Here is a 23,101-nt window from a genome sequence, read left to right as displayed (position 1 = left end):
ATGCTAGACAAATTTTTCTAAAAGTAAAATGAAAAAAAGAAGAAAGAAAACTAGCTCATTTGATTAGATGTGACCTTGATTCCAAAACAGATCACAATAGTACAAGAAAATATAAGGCCATTTAATTAATATACATAAATTTTTATACTAAATATAATTTTAGATAATTAATTCCAACTTGACTTTTAAAAAATTTATCATTAGGTAAGGTTTACCTTAGGAATAAAATGGTGGTTTCACATATGAATCTCTATTAATATAATTCATCATATCAACAAACTGAGGTCAAAAAATTTACACAACTACTTCAATAAATGCAGAAAATTTATTTTATAAAATTATACAATAATCTTTAGTGACTAGGAATATAAAGTTTCTTTACTTCATGAATATTCTCCCCAAAGCTACAGAAAATATTAAACACTGCAGAAAATGCACACACACTCCCATCATGATTATGAGCATGACAAAACACCCACTGTCATTGCTAATAATTAAAAAACAACAAAGATTCAATCCAGCAATATAATAAAAAAAAGTATATAAATAAGAAGGGAAAATATAAAGCTGCCATTTGTTTCTTGCAGAAATGGATAAGCTGACCCTAAAATCCATAGGGAATTCATTATAAGGGACCCAGAATAGCCAGCCAATGTTGAACAAGAAGACTGTGGGAAGACATGCTTAAATGATTTCAAAACTTACTAAAAGTTACAGCAATCAAAGCAGTGTGGTCGAGATCAAGGGACTAGACTTGAAAGTCCAGAAATAAAACCATGGATGTATGACTAATTGATTTTCTGCAAGTCTGCCATGATTATTCAAGTGGAGAAAGAGCAGTCTCTTCAAAAAACGGCTCTGGGAGAACTGGATATCCACATGCAGGAGAATGAACTGGATCCATACCTCACACCACATACAACGATTACCTCGAAATGCATCAAAGACCTAACTGTAAGAGTCAGAACTATAAAACTCTTAGGAAGAAACATGAGTAAATTTCTGTGAACTTGAATCTGGCAATGGGTTTTACACGTGATACCAAAAGCATAAGCAATGAAAGAAAAAAACAGTAAGTTGGGGAATCACCAAAATTTAAACTTTTTGTGCATCAAAGACATGATTAAGGAAGTAACAAGGCAAACCACAGAATGTGAAAAAGTATTTGACAATTATATATTTGATAAGGGATTTGTAACTGGAATATATAAACAACTCTTACAATCCAATAATAAAAAACACAAATAACCCAATTTAAAAATTGGCAAAGAATCTGAATAGACACTTCTCCAAGGAGGACATGCAAGTGGTCCATAAGTAGAGGAGAAGATGCTCGACATCATCGCTCAGGGAAATGCATGTCAAAAGCACAAGCAACCCCTTCATTCCTAGTATAGGATGGCTAGCATTTAAAAAATGGACAATTTACAAGTAATGGTGAAGATATGGAGAGATTAGAACCCATCTATATTGTGAGTAGAAATGTAAAATTGTGTAACCACTGTGGAAAACAGTTTAGCAGTTTCCCAAAAAGTTAAAATAAAAATATAAAACATATGACTCAACAATCTGAGTACTTAAGTATCGACCCAAGAAAAATAAAAAAGTATGTCCACACAAATCTTGTACATGAATTATTTATTCATAATAGTAAAAAACAGAAAACAGCCTAAATGTTCTTCAACTGGCAAATAAACAAATACAATGAGACATATCCATACAATGGAATGCTAGTCAGCAATACAAAGGAATAAATTATAGGTGAACCTCAAAAATATTACGTAGAACGAAAGAAGCCAGACACAAAAGGCCATATGTTGTTATGACTCCATTTGTATGAAATGTTCAAGAGACTTTCTGTCTCTTTAAGGTTAGCGCCGTGGGTGGGAACGGGGATTAACTGTAATGGGAGTGAAGGTTCTTACTGGGAGCATGAAAATGTTCTAAAGATGATTTATGGTTATGATCGCTCAACTTGCTAAATTTACTAAAAATTCCTGACTTCTATACTTGAAATTTAATGTTATGTAAAATATATAATTTTTGGAAAAAAAAAGTACACAAAACACTGCATGTTTTACACAGTCATATAAACAAAAAGATGAATTACACACATCAGAATGGCTGCCTGCAGATGTGTTTGTGCAGAAAAAAATGGGAATGAGGAAGAAGAGGAATAAGTTAATAAATGAATTATTCTAAACAAGAGGCAGGTCAACATGGAAAAGTGAGCTGTAAATGTAAGCTTATGATCAATCCTCGTAAATGAGGTCTTAAAAAGTAAAATACAATAAATATTTTAAAAAGGGCAAGAAATAATAATTTCATTTCACTTCCAATTTTTGCAGAAACTGAACTAAGTCACATAATATAAAAATCACTTCAGGTAACCTAAATTTGTGATTATGCTAGTTAAAAAGTATTTGAAATGTGGTCAATACTTCAAAATCTGGTAAGGTCCACAGCAAGAGAAATAACATACAACTGAAAACAGACAAGTCCTCCCTCAGTGTTACAGGGTGAACATTCACTACTTCAATACCCTGGGAGAAACCTATGAGGCAATGATCAATTAAAGAAGCATACAACCCCCAAAAGATCATTATACATACTGACCTCTGAGGACTTTGTAAGAGCAGAAAACCACTTTTTCTCAAAGTACATACCATGAAAGCATTAGTCCTACGAGAAGTTCTACCTAAAACGTGATCCTTGGTCAATTAAGTTCAGAAACACCACTGCACACACATCCCCAGCCGAGTGTGTTCACAATACAGTATTAGCATACTACAGTCTCCGAGAAGACAGTCTCCAAGACTTTCAAAGAACTAAATGTGTTTTAATTAATAAATCCCAAAAAATCCTCTTTCCATGTAACACCTTTCATATTAAAAAAAATCTATACACTTTAGAAAATGCTTCGTTAAAAAGATGTTCTTTGCTCAGAAACTCATTCAGCTAAAGTATCTACTGAACACTCACTTTGGGCCAGGACCAGTGCTAGGTGCTATGGAGTTCAGGGGTCAGGAACACAGCTTTTGTGCTCTCATGGAGATTTACAGAACTGTGAATATTACGTATATAATACATGGTATCCTTGTTAAATGGGCAGAAATGTCAATAGAGAAACAGCAAGAAAAGCAAGGAAGTATCTGAAACAACATGTTTAGGCAGAATGGGTTAGATAAACTTACTTATTTTCAGAAAGGACACTTAAAGACCATTGGATGACGGTCAAGTGTTAAAATGCTCATCACGAAGGACTGTTTAACTACATACTTCTATAATGGATATGATGCAGTCCTATCATTCATGTGACTAATATGGAAAAAATAAGTTAAAAAAGGACTGCAGAAGGTTCTCTAGGAACACAAGATTCCACCATTTGCTTAAAAAAGGATTGTCTAGAGTCAAGTCTTTTTACTATAAGTTTATTTGCACACGAGTCCAAAATTTCTGAAAACACACAAATTTTAATAATGGTTGGTTATCTGTGGGGTGCTGGAATGAATGATCAGGGACTTTTTACCTTTATGTGTTAATTCACCTTTTAAAAACAAGATCACATATTACTTTGATCACAGGATAGAACAAATTTTAATTGATAAGTATCCGTAGGCAAAGCAAAAGAACTGAAGGAAGGCAGGGAATGGTATGATTTTTTTTTCTCTCAGTTTTAGAAAATTTAACTAAAAAGGACAAATCACCATTTTATAAATAGTGGTTTGGAAAAAATCACAAAATGAGGAGCTTTTGGGTAATTAGGCACATGACTCTGAAAACAAGGACCATAAAAAGAGACTTGATTGAGTTTCTTCTCTGAGACCACTCCAGGCTGACACACAGCAAAACACGACACCCAAGAATGATCTAAACCCAGTGCCTCTGAAAACTGCTGAACGAGGAAGATCTGAGGTATGTGAGCATCACCTCCTCACATTAAATATTAATGTAGCAACAAGCATCAGTCTTTCTGATTAGAAGTACTAAAACTTTATTTAAAATGGAAAATTACCTTTCTTATAAGGTGGTTTTCTGTATCTGCCACATAGATGATATTGTTCCTTATGGCTACGCCCTGTGGTGAATTAAAAGTTGACTCTGAAAATATTCCATCTTTTCTTCCAGGATTGGGTCCTAAAAGATAAACCGTAAGATAAAATTTTTCTACTTAATAAAGCCCCCAAAATAAAATCTGTATGTAAAGCTGGGATTTCAATGTAAACAACGTGACGTTCTACATGAATGAACACTAAAATGCTCCCGAGACTCCTGTCTCCCCCAGAGCAACGACGCTGCTGCTGGCAGGGCTGCCTGGGCAGTGCTACCAGCGCCCCCAACCGACCAGCACGCATCAGGAGAAAACCCTCTCAGAAGCATCTTCTTACCCCTTACCTAGACCAGAGAATTAAATATAATTTTAATCTGTTAGCATCTAGATGAACAGTATTTACCAATTTGGGAAGACATGCTCATTTGATAATGCCATCGCCCTTGAACAACACGGGTTTGAACTGGGGGGTCCATGTATATACATGGATTTTTTTCATTTATTTTAAATTTAAAGATCTAATTGGCTTTTTTGAATGATTCATGAATCAGGCAGCATTCCCATCTAATAAATAGAAAGGAGTTCCCTGTGTAAATGTTTTTCAATAAATACTGTAAATGTATTTTCCTTATGACTTTCTTAGTAACATATTTCTCTAGTTTACTTTGTTGTAAGAACATGGTATATAACACATAATATACAAAACACGTGTTCATTGATTGTTTATGTTATTAGTAAGGCTTTTGGTGGGGAAGTCAAAAGTTGCATGTGAATTTTCTCCCGCACGGATGGTTGCCACCCCCAGCCTCACATTGTGGAAGGCTCAACTGTACAATGATCAATTTTCCTTATAGAAAAATACACATACCCATAAAATGTCACAAATAACTCAAGGGGTACCTAGGACCTCAGGTCCACTCAAGCATTTCTTAATAGGCCATGAACCCTAGGTTAGGAATCCTTCATTCACTACTTCACTTTGCCACAAATAGCATCTCAAAAACACTGTGCAAGCCAGAGTGATTCTGGTCTAATGGCCTATTTTTCAGCCTTTGCAATACACGTGGAGTTTCAAGAGCATAATGAAATACAATTGTTATTTCTTTGACCAGAGGACAAGCCATTCAAAGCCTCTAGATCAGCATTTCCAAACTATGCTTTGCAGAACTCCCTTGTCTGCAAGATATTAGTTAAGAGAGGCAGTATAGTGTATTGGATAGGAACATGTAAATTCAAAAGCCCAACAGACTTGGTTTAAATCCCAGCTCTACATCTTCCAGGCTGATGACTTGGGAACGTTCTTTGTGCCTCAGTTTATCTTCTGTAAAATGGAACTGGTAATATTCCTAACTCACAGCACTGGAAGGTCTAAATAAATTAACACAGGTAAAGTGCTTAGAATAATGCCAGACATACATGTATTACTAATATTACCAATGTTATTATTACTATTATTATTACTATTACTAATAGTTTTACTATTATTGTTATTAATAATACTATTATTGTTGGTGGTGAGAGTTCTCTCATGGGAAAAAAGGGACAGAACTATGGTCACTTAAAATTCAAAGATACTGTGTACTGCTACTCATGAAGTACATTAGCAGAGTAAAGGACACAATACGTGCAGTGAAACCACCAACAAAAACCTGTTAAATCACATCGACCAGTGTTTCCTGAGTATATTTGACCACAGAACTCTTTTTTAAAAATTCTAGAATAACTATGTATTTATTACAAGATAAGAGCATTCCTAAAAATATATTTGGGAAAGCTAGCTTGCTGCTAGTTATCTGTTTAACAAAAAAGAATATTTGCCCTGCTGGTGTGATTCAGTTGGTTGGGGCACTGTCATTTTAACCGAAAGGTCACAGGTTCGATTCCTGGTCAGGGCACGTGCCTAGGTTGTGGGTTAGGTCACTAGCCGGGGCATATAGGAGAGGCAACCAAATGATGTTTCTCCCCTTCCCTTCCTCTCTAAAATCAATAATCATGTTGTCAAGTGAGGGAAAATATAGTATCTGACCCACAAAATAACAGAAATTATCTTTCTGTTTAAAAAAATTTGCATACACTATTTTGAAAATTATAGAATCTATTAAAAACTCTTGTAACCATTTAAATTCAACCTGCTACAATAGATACTTTTTGAGTAACAATTCTCCTAACTGCATGTCATAAACCAAAATACTAAATTGCTACACAAAATAAACAACATAAAACACAGGTACTCTAACTAAAGCAATGACCAAGAAACAAAAAATTCAAGAGCTAAGGGAATAACTTGGTGTACAGAGTAACACCACCCTCAGGACTGCCGAGATGAATCACGTTTCTCTTTAATATGTTAATAATAAATTAAGAATTATTAAGATTTTATTAATTACGCAGATGTAAGTAAGAGCTCTTTTCAGATCTATGACCAGGGAGATGTGGAACTAAATGGTCTATGCTTGAATGATACTTATATTTTGCAACACTCTAAGTAAATGATCCAGAAGCATGCTTACAATCTTATGGAAGGAAAGAAAAGTAAAATTATATACAAATCCTAGGTTATGTATTTTACAATCTAAGTCTGAAGTTCCTAGGGTACTGTCCTGGTCTTAAAACAATAAAAATATTGCTATATTTTGGTGGAAAGTTAAATACAATACTCCCATTTAAAATGTCCAAAATTCAAAATGTATATAGAGTATAGAGTAGATCCTCAAATAATGTTCAGCACTGTTTTATTATAACGCTGATGACACTCTATAGGAACTTAATTGAACTCTTCTTTATATCCATTAGCCTCTGTAAAATTTGTTCTGTTCTATGTCGTTTCATGTGAAGTTGCAGAACCTTTTGATGATGTTAAATGAGGACTTACTATGATACTTTCATAAGATATAAGAAGTATGGTAGTTTCTTAAAAACAAGATATACAAATATACTTTCAAAAGTATTGATTTAAAGACTTCATTCTTTTGACATGAATAGGGCATTATAGGTATCTTTGTTTTCTGAGGGAGAAGAGGTTAATTCAGAAACCACACATTAATTACCAATATAATTTCATGAAGTTAAAAGTCAATGCATACTGCCCTTCTATGATTAGTTCTTGTTTATAAATTTCGATTTTAATACATTTCCTTGAACTGTTTCATTAAAAATACATTACATATCATAATTAGAAACAAACTTTACCTCCAATGCTGTACTGAATTTGTCCATTCTCCCAGACGACCAAAATTCTATGATGTCCAGTGTCTGCTATTACCAGTCTCTTAGAAACGTGGTCTACTGTGACTTTGCCAGGGAACAGCAGTGGCGAGGGTGGCAAAGTGTCTTTATAGAGCTTTATTCCAATTTTGTTATCTCTGATCTGTCCCCTGTCTTTGTAATACTTTAAAGCTATTGAAGTATACAAAAATAATTTATCTTTGTGTCCCTCCCCAATCAAAGAAAACAACATGTTCCCACGGGGCCCAAGTATGAGCAGAGTGGGCCAGCAGGACACCTCTAGTTCTTGCCACAGGCTGGCATCCGCGTCATTGACCACGGGGTGGGTGATGTCATATCGAAGGACAGCACTCCTGATGTTATCCAGGACTTTTTCATTTGGGAACTTAGCTGAGTGAACACCAACGATCAGAAGACCATCTAAATGAAAGAAATCACAAGTTAAATATTACGAAGTATTAAAGTCTGAATAGCATCACCCACACATTAGCTGTTCGGTCATTAATAAATGTAAACAGTCCAGAGATAAAAAGATAAAAGGAAGAATTAAATTAGTGTCTCCAACACGTGTGTAGAAATTAATATTTAAATCTCAGGACAACCTTAGTAATGACAGAAAAACATCTGATCAAAGTCATGTGGCTATTTCAGAGTTAAAACCCTCTGTGTCCTTATTCTAGACAAAGCTTTAAAAAACACACTATTTTTTATATGAAGATGTTGAAGTTTTGTTAACTTCTCTCCCAGCTGTTGTAAGCCTCTTTGAAACTACAAAGCAGAAAAAATGCTTTTTGTTGGTATTTACTGTCACGTTATCCTAAATTTTTCTGACCTATGTTATAGGTTAACAATGACACGAGCAAGATATTTCCGTAATATAAGGTCTTTAATTTATTTAAAATTCCTATTATTTTTAGTACAAACCTTACTGTAGTATAAACCTTAAAATTCTTATTATGTAATTTTTAGTACAAACCTTATTGTAGATAGCAAAACTGCTAAAAACTAGTAACAGTATATTTCTTTTATTTACTCACTACAGTCGTATGTCAAGAAGACAGTATGGGGGGAAAAGAAATGTTAAACTGAATTCAGGGAAGAAAATCAGTACCGACTACCAAGGTAGCAGAGGTAGTAACCTCCGTAAATTACAATTTCCCAACACGCCCATCAAAGCTACACAAACCAGAATGAAAAGAAATAAAAAACACACAAACTGGGATGTGTCATCATTCCCTAACAGCTCACCCTTCCATTTACAACTATTAACTCCAAACCAAACTCCACACACGTACCCATACCCCACCCAAGGACTGAAAAAAGTGAACAAAAGCATGTAGACTGTTAGAAATTTGGAAAAGCAAACCACCTGAGGGTGTTCCCAGTTTTATTTTGTTTGCTTCCCTTTTCGTGGCTTCAAACTGAGGTTCTGATGCAACCCATGTGGCTAGAACTCCAATAGCAACCCCGCCACCTTTCTGGCCCAAAGAGCAGGGAGAGGATGGGAGAAACCCCGAGGCAAAGAGAGCTAGAGAAGGTGCTTCCCTGTTTCAGAGCATGATTACTCAAACAAGTCTCGGCTTAACTCCTAAACTACTCATGTGTGAGACAAACACAAAACATATAGCAAATGCTTGGAGAACGAGAATGGAATTACTAGTTTGATGAAAGGAGAAAGAGAGATGATGAAAGACGACAAAAAAACCCCCCTTACCATTTGAACTAACAGGTTTGAATATCTACTAACACAAACCTATCAATGTATTCCCCAGAGGTTCAGACAAAACGCAGAGCCTGAATATCATAACATTTCAAGGTCCAGGATACAAAGCAAAATTACCTGACACTCAAAGAACAAGGTAATATTACCTGCTGCACAAGAAAAAAAATACAACTGACAGATACTGACACCAAAATGAGGCAGATTATTTCAGACCGTACACCAAGTCTTTGAAGGAGCTATACCTGTACTCCACGAGGTAAATAAACATACTCTTGAAAAGATAAAATGTAAACAGAAACAGGAACTGAAAAAAAAAGAACTAACTACATAAAAACGTTAGAACCGAAAAATACCATCTTTGAAATAAATTCACTGAATGAACTCAAAGGCAAAAAAGGATCCCACGCCACGATCAGACGGGGTTTATACAAGAGCTGCGAGGGTGGCTCAACAGCTGCAAACCCGTGGGATACGCCACACTAACGAATTAAAGGGTGAAAAGCACAGGGGCATCTCAATAGATGCGGGAAAAGGATCTGATTAAGACTCAACATACATTTATTTAAAAAACTCTCAACATAATGGGTAGAGAAGAAAATTATCTCCACACAGTGAAGGCCATATATGATAAACCCACAGTTAATATCAAACAAAACAGTGAAAAACTGAAAGCTTTTCCTCTAAGATCAGGAGCAAGACAAGGATGGCCACTCTCATCACTCTTATTTAACACAGTATTGAAGTCCTAGCTAGAGCAACCAGCAAAGAAATAAAAAGCATTCAGATTGGAAAGAAGTAAAGCTGTCAGTATTTGCAGATGACATAACTTTATATATAGAGACCCTAAATACTCCACCCCAAATTATTAGAAATAATAAATAAATACAGTAAAGTTGCAGGGTATTGGGTTGGTCAAAGAGTCCCTCCCTCCCCCCATAAAATAGAACACAATTTTCATTTCACCAAGAACTTATCTGATTTGGATAGTTTGATTATGTCAGCTATCTCCCGCATGTTAGAACATTGATTGTTCTCAATGTCTGGATTTTATCACTATCAATTGTAACTGGTCTACCGGACCGTGAAGCATCATCCAGCACGAAATCTCTAGCACAAAACTGCACAAACCACTTTTGACCCTTTGGATCACTCACAGCACCTTCTCCATACGCTGCACAAAACTTTGTGTTCCAATTGCCTTTTACCTTTCCTGAAATAATAAAGCATAATATGCCAAAAATGTTGCATATTTCCTTCCAGCTTCAATATTAAAGTGGCTACAAGGAAATTCACCAATTTTGATAAGCCTTTTTAAATGCACGCTGATAACACAATCTAAGAAAGTTTTTTCAAATGAAGTTAAACACAACTGAAAGCTACTAGAGCCATCTGGGAAAAACCAAACGAACTTTCTGGCTCACCCAATACAAAATCAATTTACAAAACTCGCTGCATTTCTATACACTAATAACAAAAAAAACAGAAGAGAAATTAAGAAAAAAATCCCATTTATGATTGCAACAAAACATATGACTAGGAATAAATTTAACTGAGGATGTGAAAGATGTGTACACTGAAAACTGTAAGACATTGATGAAAGAGACTGAAGAAATGGGAGGATAGTCTATCCTCACAAACTGGAAGAAACAGCATTGTTAAAATGGCCACATTACCTAAAGCAATCTGTAGATGCTATGCAATCCCTATTAATAGCCTAATAATGTTTTTCACAGATATAGAACAAAAATATCCTAAAACTTTTATGGAACTACAAAAGACCCTAAGTAGTCAAAGCAACCCTGAGAAAAAAAGAACAAAGCCGGAGGCATCACACTTACTGACTTCAAACCCTACTACAAAGGTAGAGTAATCAAAACTACATGGTTCTAGTAGAAAAACAGACATACAGAGCAATGAAATCAAAGAGAGAGTCCAGAAATAAACCCCACATATATGGTCAATTCATTTACGACAAAGAAGCCAAGAATTTACAATGAGGAAAGGATAGTCTCTTCAATAAATGGTGATGGGTTTGAACTGGACAGCCACATGCCAAAGAATGCAGCTGGACCACTATCTTACACTACATGCAAAAAATAACCTAAACACTGGAACATAAAACCTGAAACCATAAAACTTCTTGAAGAAACCACAGGCAGTAGGCTCCCTGGCATCAGTCTTGGTGATGATTTTGGTGGGGGGGGAGGGCGGGGCGGGATTTGACACCAAAAGCAAAGGCAATAAAGGCAAAAATAAATAAGACTACATCAAACTGAAAAGCTTCTGCACAGCAAAGGAAACTACCAACACAATGAAAAGGCAACCTACCAATGGGAAGAAATATTTTCAAATCACACATCCTATAAGGGGTTAATATCCAAAATATATAAAGAACTCATCAATCTCAACAACAACAAAAATCAAATAACCTGATTAAAAAACGGGCAGAGGACCCGAATAGACATATTCCCAAAGACATACAGATGGCCAATGGGCACAAGAAAAGATATTCAGCAAACCTACTTAATCAGGGAAATGCAAATCAAAACCACAATCAGGTATCACCTCACACCTGTCAGAATGGCTATTACCAAGACACAAGAAACGGGCAGTGTTAGAGAGGATGCGGAGAAAAGGGGACCCTTGTACGCTGTTGGTGGGAATGTAAATTGGTGCAGGAGCTATGGAAAACAGTATGGACAGCCTCAACATTTTAAGAACAGAACTACCATAAGATGCAGCTATTCCGTTTCTGGATATTTATCCAGAATACAAAAGACACTAATACAAAATACAAAGAATACAAAAACACTAATTCATACAGATATATGCATCCCCGTGTTTACAGCAGCATTATTTACAAACAACCTAGGTGTCTACTGAGAGATGAGTGGATAGAAAAGATGTGCTGTGATACACACACACACATACAGCGGAATACCACCTGCCATAAAGAAGGTGAAATCCTGACACTTGTGACAGCATGAATAAACCCCGAGAGTATTACACTCAGTGAACTAAGTCAGACGGAAAAAGAGAAACTGCATGATTTCACTCGTGTGTGGAATAAAGAAATAAAAACAAAACAAATAGACAAACAAAATGAAAACAAACTTATAGAGGCAGGCCACAGACGGGAAGGAGAATGGAAAAAGGGTAAAAACGGGAAAGGGACTCAACTGTATGATCATGGATGGTAACTAGACCTCTGGTGGTGAGCATGTGGTACATACACACGTCAATTCACAATGCTGTACACTTGAAATTTATGCACCAGTGTAGCTCAATAAAAAATAAATTTGTAAAAAATGGGGGACATGAGTACCATCCTCATTTAATATTTGAGTTTAACGTTGATAATTCATGGTACATCCTTAGCATACTACCTGGCACAATAATAAGCCAAGTATATATACTGTATTACTATTTGCTTTTCTTTTTTCAAGTAAATTATGTTACTTAGCAAAAAAGGAAGGAGAGGGGATAGGAGAAGAGGGAGGGGAGGGAAAAACACACCAGGCTCCGGTGCGGTTCACACGCCTCACAGACATTCTGCAGGCTCACCTTATGGTGGTGAGGTGGTAGCACAGGACCCACAGCTGTACCAGCTCCTGCCAAACCCCCTTAGCGTCTGTCTCTAAATCCTAGGACAGGTGAGTGTTTAGCTCCATGAAGAAGGGCACCTGCTGGGCACCTCATATTTAAGTTAGAGACTTGCATGGGTCCCGTTCATGCTTGCAGGCTGCAGGCGGCCCTTGCTCTCCCTCCCCCACTACTACTTCGTATTCACCTTTCCTTTTCAGTTGCCTGACCCGCTGACTGCAAGCTGAGGCACTAAGACATAGAACAGTCACACGTAGGCCAGATAACCAGTTCCCACAATTACATAAAGATCAAGTGCCTGTGATAAATCCTTCATTATTTCTCATTACTTCTAATATTTCTGCTTCTCTGAGCATACCCTAACTGACAGACCAAACCTCGACGTCCTCATTCTGGTCGTTGCTCTACAAATAAAAGTATGAAATCGTCCTCCATTTGGCAGCTTCCTTGGTCACCCCCGGTTGCGAGAAGCTCTCCCTCACGCAGAGTCACCAGAGAGCAGATTCGCGTGTGCAGTGTTCTCTAAGTTCCTGGACATTCAAAGTTTTCCTATAACCCTAACTGATTCTTAAAAGACAGCCGTTTGAATATATTATCCTTGGTTTGTAATTTCACTACTTAAGATTCTTGAAAATACTGCTCTACTGTTTGTTGCCTTCCTTTGTATATTTGTGAAAAGTCTGTCCAGGATAATTTACGTGCCTTTAAAAGTCTTTTTTTCCTGGAGGTTCGGATGATTTTTTAAAAACAACTTTAAAGTGTAATATTTTTACTACGACATCTCTTGGGATGTTCTAGGTCAACGTTCCCTGGCATCTGGTAGCACCTTTCAATATCTAGATTCAAGGCGTCTTTTATTTCTAGAATGTTTTCTTGGATTCTAGTTTTAGATATGAGCTCCAGCCAGTTGTTTTGATTTCAGTCTTCAGCCTCCAAGTGGTCTTATGTCGGGCCTCTGCTGCTGCTTTCCAATTCAATCGTTTCCTAGCTCTTTTTACTTCTTTCTTCAGCTCGTTTTTATTCCCTCAGTTTCTCCCCCACCGCTTTACTTCGATGCTCCTGATTCCATTTTCATATGAATTTACTGTCCCTTAGGCACCTTGTAATTGAGTTTTCATTTCTAATATAATTCTGACCTTTTTCTTCTATTCCCTTTCTGAGTTCAAGCAACACAGTTCTCCCTTTTCCTTTTTCCCCTTTTTGGTCTATTTCTGTTCTTGGTTTTTGAATTTTTGATTCAAGTTGTTTTTACATTATTCCTAAACAGATACGTAATTCAACTGAAAAATTGTGTTACAGTTTTTGCCAACTTCATGATTTTTTTAAGTGAGAATTTTCATCAGCATTTCAACTTTGAGTCCTATTTTCAGCTTTTTACAGTTTTACATGGATGTGATATTTTTAATATTCCCATTCGTTTTATGGGCAGGGCTCTCAGTTTGAGAGTGCCCCCTTCTGACAGTCCCTTGTGCTGTGCAGCTTCATCTTGGACGGCCCTGGTGGAAGGACAGGCCGCTGTGTATTCTTCCTCAGTTTCTGTAGGATCCTCAAGTTTTCACTCTTACTGTCCTTTATCTCTTCAGTAGACTATTCCGAGAGAAACCACACACCTGTACATCTGATTCTCTCCCAGAAGCAATGGTTCCCGGAGACTCCTGCTCCTGTTCCCACACTTTTCCAAGAGCTGGGGCTATGATCTGGTATACAAACCTGAGTTCAGTTTTGCACTTACTATTGGGGTTTCTCTCTCTGAAGGTACTCTGTGCTTCTTCGCCTAAGAACTCTAATCCACTTTTTTCCTGGCTCTTTTAAGCCTTTCCCTCCCTGTTCTCAGTACCTGCAGGCTAGCAGCAGGAGGACCTTTACTGAAATTCAGTTTATTCCCCAACTTACAGGTAATTTAAAGGCCACGATATTCTCTGTCTCCTAATATTGCTGAATGTAGGATCAAGTGCTGCTTTATTTACTTTCCTTGTTATATTTGGAGAGGAGCAGCAAACAATTAAAAAGAGCCAAAATCAGATGGCCACTGTTTTCCTCCAAACCCAGGTAAATTCTTGTTTTTAGCATCAGGCTTACTGAAATGTAATTTTCTTAAATTTTATCCTTTAACACTCTGTTAATTTCTTAAGCAAATATAACTAAATCCTAAAACCAGCCTTCTACTTAATGGAAAAAAATGAGAAGATAAATCAATTACAGGCATAAGAACTGGAAAATTTCTTTGCAGATACCATAGTATGATTGGGAAACCCCACAGAATCAATTATAAAACTACAGCATATAATAAACCGTACTGGAAGTAGCAGAATATAAAATTAACACGTGAAAATCAATGGCCTTTACACACCTATACAATAACCAGTTGGGGAATATAATGGTTGACAAAACCCCATTTACAATTAACAGCCATAAACACACAAAAAGATGTCTGACCCCACTCTAAAATGCAATGGAAAACTACACCAAGATACCATTCATCTCACTTTCAATCAGTAAAAATTAAAAATGTGCACATTCATACATTGCTAGCAGGAAGCCAAACTGGGTCACTCTCTTGGTGTAGAATTTGGCAATATCGAACACAACTTTAAATGCATTTCACTTTGACCCAGCAAACCCACTGCTAGGAATTTACCCTTAAGATATACCACCAGCAACACAATAATAGATCCACTAGATTATCCACTGTTTGTAACTACTGAACATTGGACACAACCTAGGAGCCAACACATACACTGGATAGGAGAGGGGCTGCATAAATGACGTTACACATACACTCGCAGTGAAGAACTGTGCAGCTACTAAAAACCATCAGGAAGTTTTCTACATGGAGGGACTGCCGGGATTTTTATACACTTTGCTTTTTTTAAGCTGTTACATGAAAAAAGCAATGTACACAAATATGTGTATAGTAAGTCACCTCTTGTGTAAAAAAAAAAAAATAGAATCGATGGGAAGAGAGGTGTAACTATCCTCGAGGGCACACATGATCTTCTCGCAGGGGTGTCCAACCTGCGGCCCGGGATGGCTACGAATGTGGCCCTACACAAAATTGTAAATTTATGTAAAACACCATGAGGATCTGCTTTGTGATCACGTGTCTCAATGTATTTAATGTGTGGCCCAGAGACACCAAAAGGTTGGACACACCTGTTAAAGGACAGTCCCTGCCTTGCTTCCTCCCACCTTCAGGTAATTTTCCTTACTTTCCCTCCTTAATTCCAAATGTATAAAAGAAACGGCAAAGCTGTCATTCTCTGGAACATCTGAGATCTTGTTTCATGCGTGTCATCGGTTTAGCTCCAATAAACTCATGAAATGCCCTGCAGGTTCGACATTCTTATGTCAACAACGTGAACTACCTCATATTGCCTAACTAGAACATCTATATTGATCTGCAGGCAAGGACAACTGCCAAAGAACGACGCCTCCCATTTTTTTCAGTGCCAAGAACCTTAAAGTGAGAATACAGAGATTTTTCTTAAAATATTTTGCTTGTTCTGTTAATCATACAGAATAACTGTAGGAAGAACTTAACCCGTGTGTCTTTTCCCTGTGCCAACTCTGCTTTATCCTTTTGCTATAGTAAGCTACAGTTGTCAGCACGGCTACGTGTTTCATCCTGTGAGTCCTGCTAAAGAATCACTGAACCCCGTGGTGGTTGTAGGAACCCTGACACAGAATGAAGTTCTATACTGGCTGCTTAAAAGGTTTAGTTTCACTATAAAATTAAGAATGCATTTTTCTCATTTTTAATAAAGTATGAAACAGAAAAAGAGGATATGCTCATAATCAGAATACCAGCATTTATTCAGTAGTATTATGGCATTTAGGTTTTTAAAAGTTTAATTTAATTACATGTTAACACACACCTAGCAATCACATTTCAAAATATACTAAGTTTTCCTAATAGTTGTTTTCTTATAAAACAAGAATGCCTTTCCTTACATAATAGCCATTGTGCTAAAATTGGGTATTATATAATAACACACCATTAATGTATCTAGTATAAAAAGGTAGAAGAAAAATTTAGAAACTCTCGAGTAGAAAAGAAAAAAAACCCCACCAAAGTACCTGTCAGTGTAATATGTGAACTGAACTGTTAAGAATTAATAACCTCAGAGCACAGCTACATTAAAAAAATATATATTTAGTTACTTTAGAGAGAGGGGAGGAGAGGGTGAAAGAAAGGCAGAGAAACATCTAGTGAGAGAGAAGGATCGACTGGTTGCCTCTCAGTTGCACCATGACCAGGGACTGGCTGCAACCCAGGCATGTTGCCCTGAGCAGGAACTGACCTGGTGGTAACCTTCTACTTCGCAGGCGGGTGCCCGACCAACTAAGCCTTGCTGGCCATGGCCATACCTACATTCTTAAACCGTGTTTGAAGAGCAGAACCATTCACGACTATTAAGTACAGTATCTGTTTACTTTTTGCTTTAGACTCTTTAGCATTATAATTTCCCCTGTGCTACTGTAAAAGTGATGCTGGTCCCCATAATAAACCTGACTTTAAAAGCTGTTTTACGGAGGAAGGAAACTGGTTGGACCTCTCTCAAGGTGTTTGAATTAATAAGGACTTCCTCACAAAGCTGAGCAATTCTGGCTTACTGATAAAAATGAACTGAATATTCTATGAATTTAAAATAGGCTGCTGCATGTCCCTTTCAAGAACTATTAGCATTGTTGCAAATACGTTCAGAAACACAGCAGATAGCAGTGAGGTAAGACACCTGGCTGCAAGAAAGCAAATGAAGTTAGCGACACCTCACTGACCCCTGATGTAATAATCTCTGGGAATGCCTGCTTTTGTGACTATGAATTGAACTGATCTTCTGAGCAATATAAAAATCTTTTATTTTTAAGTTATCAGCATTTTCAAATAGTAGCATATCACTGAAATCATGTTTCTTTGACATTTATAATGTTGAGAACATTTACAGACTATTTTTCTTTTCAGAAGTGTGTGTAAAAATAGTTTTTTGGCTCTTAGACTTGGTTACAATGTGCTGTAAAAATGATGTTCCCAGTGAAGTGGTAAGGGTCTACAAAGATCCATTCCACCACGTCACTGAACGTGTTCCAGGTACGGGGTTAACCAAGAAAGTTAACCGCATCTGGTCCTTAAGGGGTATCTTAAGTGTGGAAATAGTTAACCCTGGGTTTCTTAACCCAGACTGTTGTGTCTCTCTAAAACTCAAATTTTATTATGAGATCCTTCTGTTAAACAAAAACCAAACAAACTGAAAACCTTTAATATCTCTGTATCTTCAATGAAAGGACAAGTCCAGACCGTTAAGAACGTTATGCAAAGCCCTTCACAACGCGGTCCAAACCTGACCCACCTCCCACCTTTCCCAGGAGCCCCCAGGAAACCTGCTCTTCCGGGCCCTCCTGCTGCTCTGCCCAGCGCTCCCTCCACCGGCAGTGTCTCTCCTGCCCCCTTCCCATTCTCAGCTGCACTGCTGCTCCTTTTCCCAGTTCCGTCTTAATTGTCTCTTTCTCTGAGAAATCTTTTCCAGTGCTTCTAGGCAAACAGTTACCCCTTTCCTCAGGTTCCATAATGCTTCTCATTCAACTTTGATACATCTTTCCCCAGCAGTTAGCAGAGTACCTTACACGTAATACATGTTCAGTAAATGTATTTATTGACGTGGACTTAATGAAGACATACAGGCATTCAAAACCTAACAGGAGAGATACTCATTTCTAAAATCAATACAGATGAATTTTTCAAAACATGATTTAGCTACTGGGAATGTCTGAGTTCTTGATCAATCTCATTGTTCAACAATTTCAAGATACAACCTATTACAACTGAAAAGCCACCGAAGCTTCACTAGCACTGAAGATTTTATCTATCGCTCCCTTTAAGTTTCAAGACATCCTTCATCTGGTGCATGTACATTCTACTCTCGTCTTTACTCACAAGATCAGTGGCCCTCCTTTTTATCTGAGAGTAGAGCTTCAATTAATGTCAACCTGATTAATCAAAAGCTTTAGTTTCATTTACCCCCCTATTATGCTCTCTTTTAGGATGAGGTAAACAAGAAAAAAATCTGGAAAAATTTCAAACCTCTAAGCAAATACTAAGTATAACGTCTTACATCTCCAGAATCTGCAATACAACAGAAAGATTTCCCAGTGTGCTTTAGAAGACATTTTTCATAAGCAGGTCAAAGAAAAACTGTATTATAATATTCTGTATTCCACTGTTATTCATGTCATTTGAAATTAAAGAAAGAATAAACACATTTCCAATTAAGAACTTTAAAGCTGCCCTGGCTGGTATGGCTCAGTTGGCTGGGTGTCGTCTAGCAAACCACAAGGCTGCAGGTTCGATTCTTGGTCAGGGCACAGGCCTGCGTTGTGGGTTCCGTCCCAGTCAGGGTGCACAGGAAAGGTAGCCCGTCAATGTTTCTCTCACGTCATGTTTTACTTCCTTTTGTGCCTCCCTCCCTTCCCCTCTCTAAATCAATAAGCATGTCCTCAGATGAGAATTTAAGGAAAGAAAAAAAAGTGTGCCTTTGTTCACTGGTTGTGGGGGGAGTGGGGTAAAAAAAACCTTTAATCCTTTATATCACAGTTCTCGAGAATAGTATAAAGTCAGAGTCACACATTTAATTTTTTCATAGAACAACTTCAGGTAAATCTAGATATAAAAAATGACCATTAAAAAATACTTGATCATAAAAAAGTACCTTATGTCCTATCATTAGAGGAAAATATACTAAATACACGAAATGCTGGTTCCAGTATCACTACGCTTAACTCTTATTAAAAAGGTACATGAGTCCTTAATTCATAGATTAGACATTACTTTCAGAATGACTGAAGTCTTGCCAAGTGTTCATTCTCCCATGCACAAATGAGTCAGCTACTCTTCCAGGGCCTATGCCATGACCGTCTGTTAGCAACCCGTTGAGGGGCAGTTACCTTTATCAGAGTAGGTGTGTTCTAAGGCATGGAGATCAGGCAGGAGGTGAATACAGTTTATGCAGCAGTAGGTGAAGAAATCAAGGACAACCACTTTTCCACAGAGATCCTTGTAGACAGAAATAGGCCCTTCTGTGTTCAGCCATTCTAACCCTGAAACGTACACAAAACAAATGATCATAATTAAAGAAAAAGACAATATATCTAAAACTTTCCACCAAAATATGAACCACTTATTCCTAAGGAGAGAATGGGGGAGGGAGACGCTGGGGAATAAGATGGGAAAGAGGCTCCATTGAGGCAGTCTACATATATAGCAAGGAAAAGCTACCAAATTCTTTCAGAAATAGTATGATAGCCTGTGTGTGCAAGAAAATAAGATCAAAACATTTAGGTAAGGACAACAGGAAATACCAAATAATAAGAGGGCCTAAGCACACAATTAGGTACAAATAGGCTACTGAAAATGAAAGTCAACCCTATGAACAGCAAGACATGACTAAATACAAAAATGAACAAAGTGTTCAAATAAAAGGATAAACACACAAAATGCTTAAACCAATTTCACAGGAGCAGAAATGCTCTAGATCTGAATGAGACCTTAAATACAAAATATTTTAAATGCAAAGTTAAACCTCACTGTTATTACAGATTTCAAGGAAGCAACATTAATACTGACGAAGAGTGTGTTCCCTTCACTCCAGATTTTTTTTAAAAATCTCATTAATTGGTACTTTTGCAAAGCAGAATTTATAATTACTTGACCATTATTTACAGTTTTAACTATGTCCTATGAAGACAGATTTTGTTAAATGAACATTAAAAGTACAGCATCTTCGTGTAACTAACTTATGAAAACAAAGATAATGAGTTTATTGGTTATAAATAAATAAATAAATGCTGCTCCTAAAACTATTAATTGTACCTTTTTTAAAGTACAGTTGACACACAATATTTAATTATACCTTAAAGCAGGTATTTGGAAATATTTTACAGAAACTGAAAGCTAGAATTCGGGAGAACAAGTGCCCAGTAACAGCTAATGACTAATAACAGTGACTGGAGTTACTCAATTATAACAAAATTCTAAAAAAAGAAAAACCAAACTGCAAATCAAATTACTATTTTTTGCCCATCACTCCAACCTAGAGAGGTTTTAAGGTACAGCGAAATCTTAATTATCCATTTTAATAAGGTGTTAACTGTATGCCAGATCAACTGACCATATAAAACTTAAGTCATGTGTATTTTACATCCTAGTTGCAAATATTTATGAATCTATCTTTTAAATGTATTTTCTGTAAATAGTCAAGAGTGACTTAGACTGGGGGATAGGGAAAGTATTATTTATTACATGTCAGTTATTGCGCGAGGTGCCTCTCAGGCTTAATAATAAATTTTATAAAAACAATAATTACAATAAATGTAATGTTAAGAGATGCTAACATTTACTGAGCTCTCCTATGAACTAAGAACTTTAGATATACGTATTACTTTCAGTCCACATATTCAACATGAAAGGTAAATACTCATTCTGTTTTGTGAGAAGGTAGGCTTGGAGAAGTCAAGTAACTCGTCCAAAATCATGCAGCTAACAGATGGAGTAACGGAGATTTAATCCCAGGTCTGCCGGCCCACCCACCATACCACACTGTTTCCCATACACATGTGTTTCTTTCAAGACATGAACAAAACATACTGTTTTTGAGACAGAGTTATGTTTATGGCTTCTTGATTACAGCTTACTGATAAAGAAACCAAGAAAAAAAAACGCATCTCTAGTATTCTGTTCTCAGTTATATACCCTAGGTCCAGCAGAAAATTTGATTATGTCAAACATGACGCTTGAATATTTTCTTACGTTATTTGCCAGTCAGAGAGGTCAAATTTCATAGTATTAAAATACACTCATTGTAAATACACACAAGTCTAGAAAATAAAAGCACTGGCCTAAATCCCAGCTGATGGCCTGCCCTTTTGTAACAGTGTACTACATAACTAACTTCTCACCAAGTTTTTAAAAAATATGCACATATAGATATCATCTTTTAAAGCTTCTTTGACGGGATAAGCACTCATGTTCCCAATTCTTTTGTAAGAATTCCACCATATTTCAATTCCATTACAGGATGACTAATAGAAAAAGCAAGCACTTTTCAAGGTGGGCGCAAAAGGCTTGGAGAGACACACAAGACTGTTATCAGAGGTAAGGTTCCGATACACCTCCCTCCCGTGAGACACCGAACCCTGCCCCGTCCAACCAATTAACTATACATGTGGTTTCGGTGTCATGCCAGGAGTCATGCCAACACCACCAGGCGAAACGATGGCAGTCCCAACCAAAGAAGGTAAAGCAGGGTTTCACTTATCATAGCAAGATGTGCTTCACAAATAGCAGTGCTGGGACTACCAGCCCCTCGTGTTCCAAACACTCTTGGCGCTGGGATTCAAACCTGCGAGATGAGCCACATTTGATGCCGATTTTGAAAATTACACATTTCATGACTGGGAACGGAGAAGTGTGGCCCAGCGAAGAGACCAAGCCCATCCTGGGTCTTTATAATCCGATCCTGACAGATGCTGGTTGTGAGGCCCTCGTCAAATTAACTTAGCTTTCCTGCGCCTCAGTTTCTCTACTGTGAAAGAGGACTCATAAGAAGAACGCCCCCAGGGGTTGTAGAGAGGATTAAATAAGATAACACTCCTGAAGTGTTTAGAATTGTGTATCACGTAAGTGATTCCTACTTGCTAGCTAGTAGGATGCAGAAAGATGACGATGATGGAGACGACGAGCAACCAGAAGGAAAGGACAGGGTGGCACGGGCCAATCAATACCTATCGGGGCCACTAAACATTCATGGAACGTCTGGTTAGTTAACAACATCAAGTCCCGACAGGGCTCGGGGCTCAGGGCCAAATAGGCCCCCCGCCGCCCAGAAACCCTCGTCTGCCGCCGCTTCGGGACACCTGGGAAGGACAGAACCCCCGAGCCGCGGCTCCCACCCGGCAAAGTGCCCAGCACCACCCCGCCTTGCCCACCGCTTCAGGGGAGGGCGCCGTCCCCGAGGAAGGGGAGGTTCCGGAGGGGTCCCCACCCCGAAGCCAGCCCCTCACCTTCCGGAAACTCGGGCACTGACAAGTCCTGCTCCCAGCCGTCCACCTTCTGCAGATACTGGTAGACCAGGCTGTCCTTTTCCTCCGGGGTGACGGCATCGAGCAGGGCGTACTCCAGCGAAGTCTGAGCCGGGAGCAGGCCCGACAGGTTGCAGCTTCGGGCTCCGGGGGCCGCCATGTTGTCTCCGGACAGTCCGGAGGCGGCCGCCCGGCCTGCGGGCTACGCTCCTCCGGGGAGACGCAGCGCTTTCTAACCTTTGGTTTCAAATCGGCACATTCACCTCACACTCCACCAACCCCTTTAAAGACACTTTTTCTCTTTTGCAAGCGTGCATTCAAACGCTAAAGTTACTGCCGATCGCCGCCAATTCCCGGGCGCGTAATTAAATTACCGCCCCAAACCACCCCGCCCCTTCCAACCCCTGGCCACAGCGGAGCCAGGACTT

General features: G+C 38.0%; 1 protein-coding gene across 1 annotated transcript in view; it reads right to left on the bottom strand.

Annotated features, from left to right (window-relative positions):
• NHLRC2 (NHL repeat containing 2) overlaps positions 1 to 23,043 on the bottom strand; it is a 57,051-nt gene extending 34,008 nt beyond the window's left edge. Inside the window, exons 1-4 of the mRNA XM_045854419.1 lie at positions 22,656 to 23,043; positions 19,542 to 19,694; positions 7,241 to 7,696; positions 4,016 to 4,137 (exon numbers count right to left, since the gene is read on the bottom strand). Of these exons, the coding sequence (XP_045710375.1) occupies positions 4,016 to 4,137; positions 7,241 to 7,696; positions 19,542 to 19,694; positions 22,656 to 22,833 (909 nt within the window). The 5' untranslated portion in view covers positions 22,834 to 23,043. The remainder of the gene's footprint in view (positions 1 to 4,015; positions 4,138 to 7,240; positions 7,697 to 19,541; positions 19,695 to 22,655) is intronic.
• Positions 23,044 to 23,101: the final 58 nt, after the last annotated feature.

This window comes from Phyllostomus hastatus, unplaced genomic scaffold (genome assembly GCF_019186645.2).
Source record: "Phyllostomus hastatus isolate PE091 unplaced genomic scaffold, TTU_PhHast_1.1 phas_scaffold_1066, whole genome shotgun sequence".
In the NCBI taxonomy this organism is placed as follows: Eukaryota; Metazoa; Chordata; class Mammalia; order Chiroptera; family Phyllostomidae; genus Phyllostomus; species Phyllostomus hastatus.
This window is presented reverse-complemented; position numbering and strand designations above follow the sequence as displayed.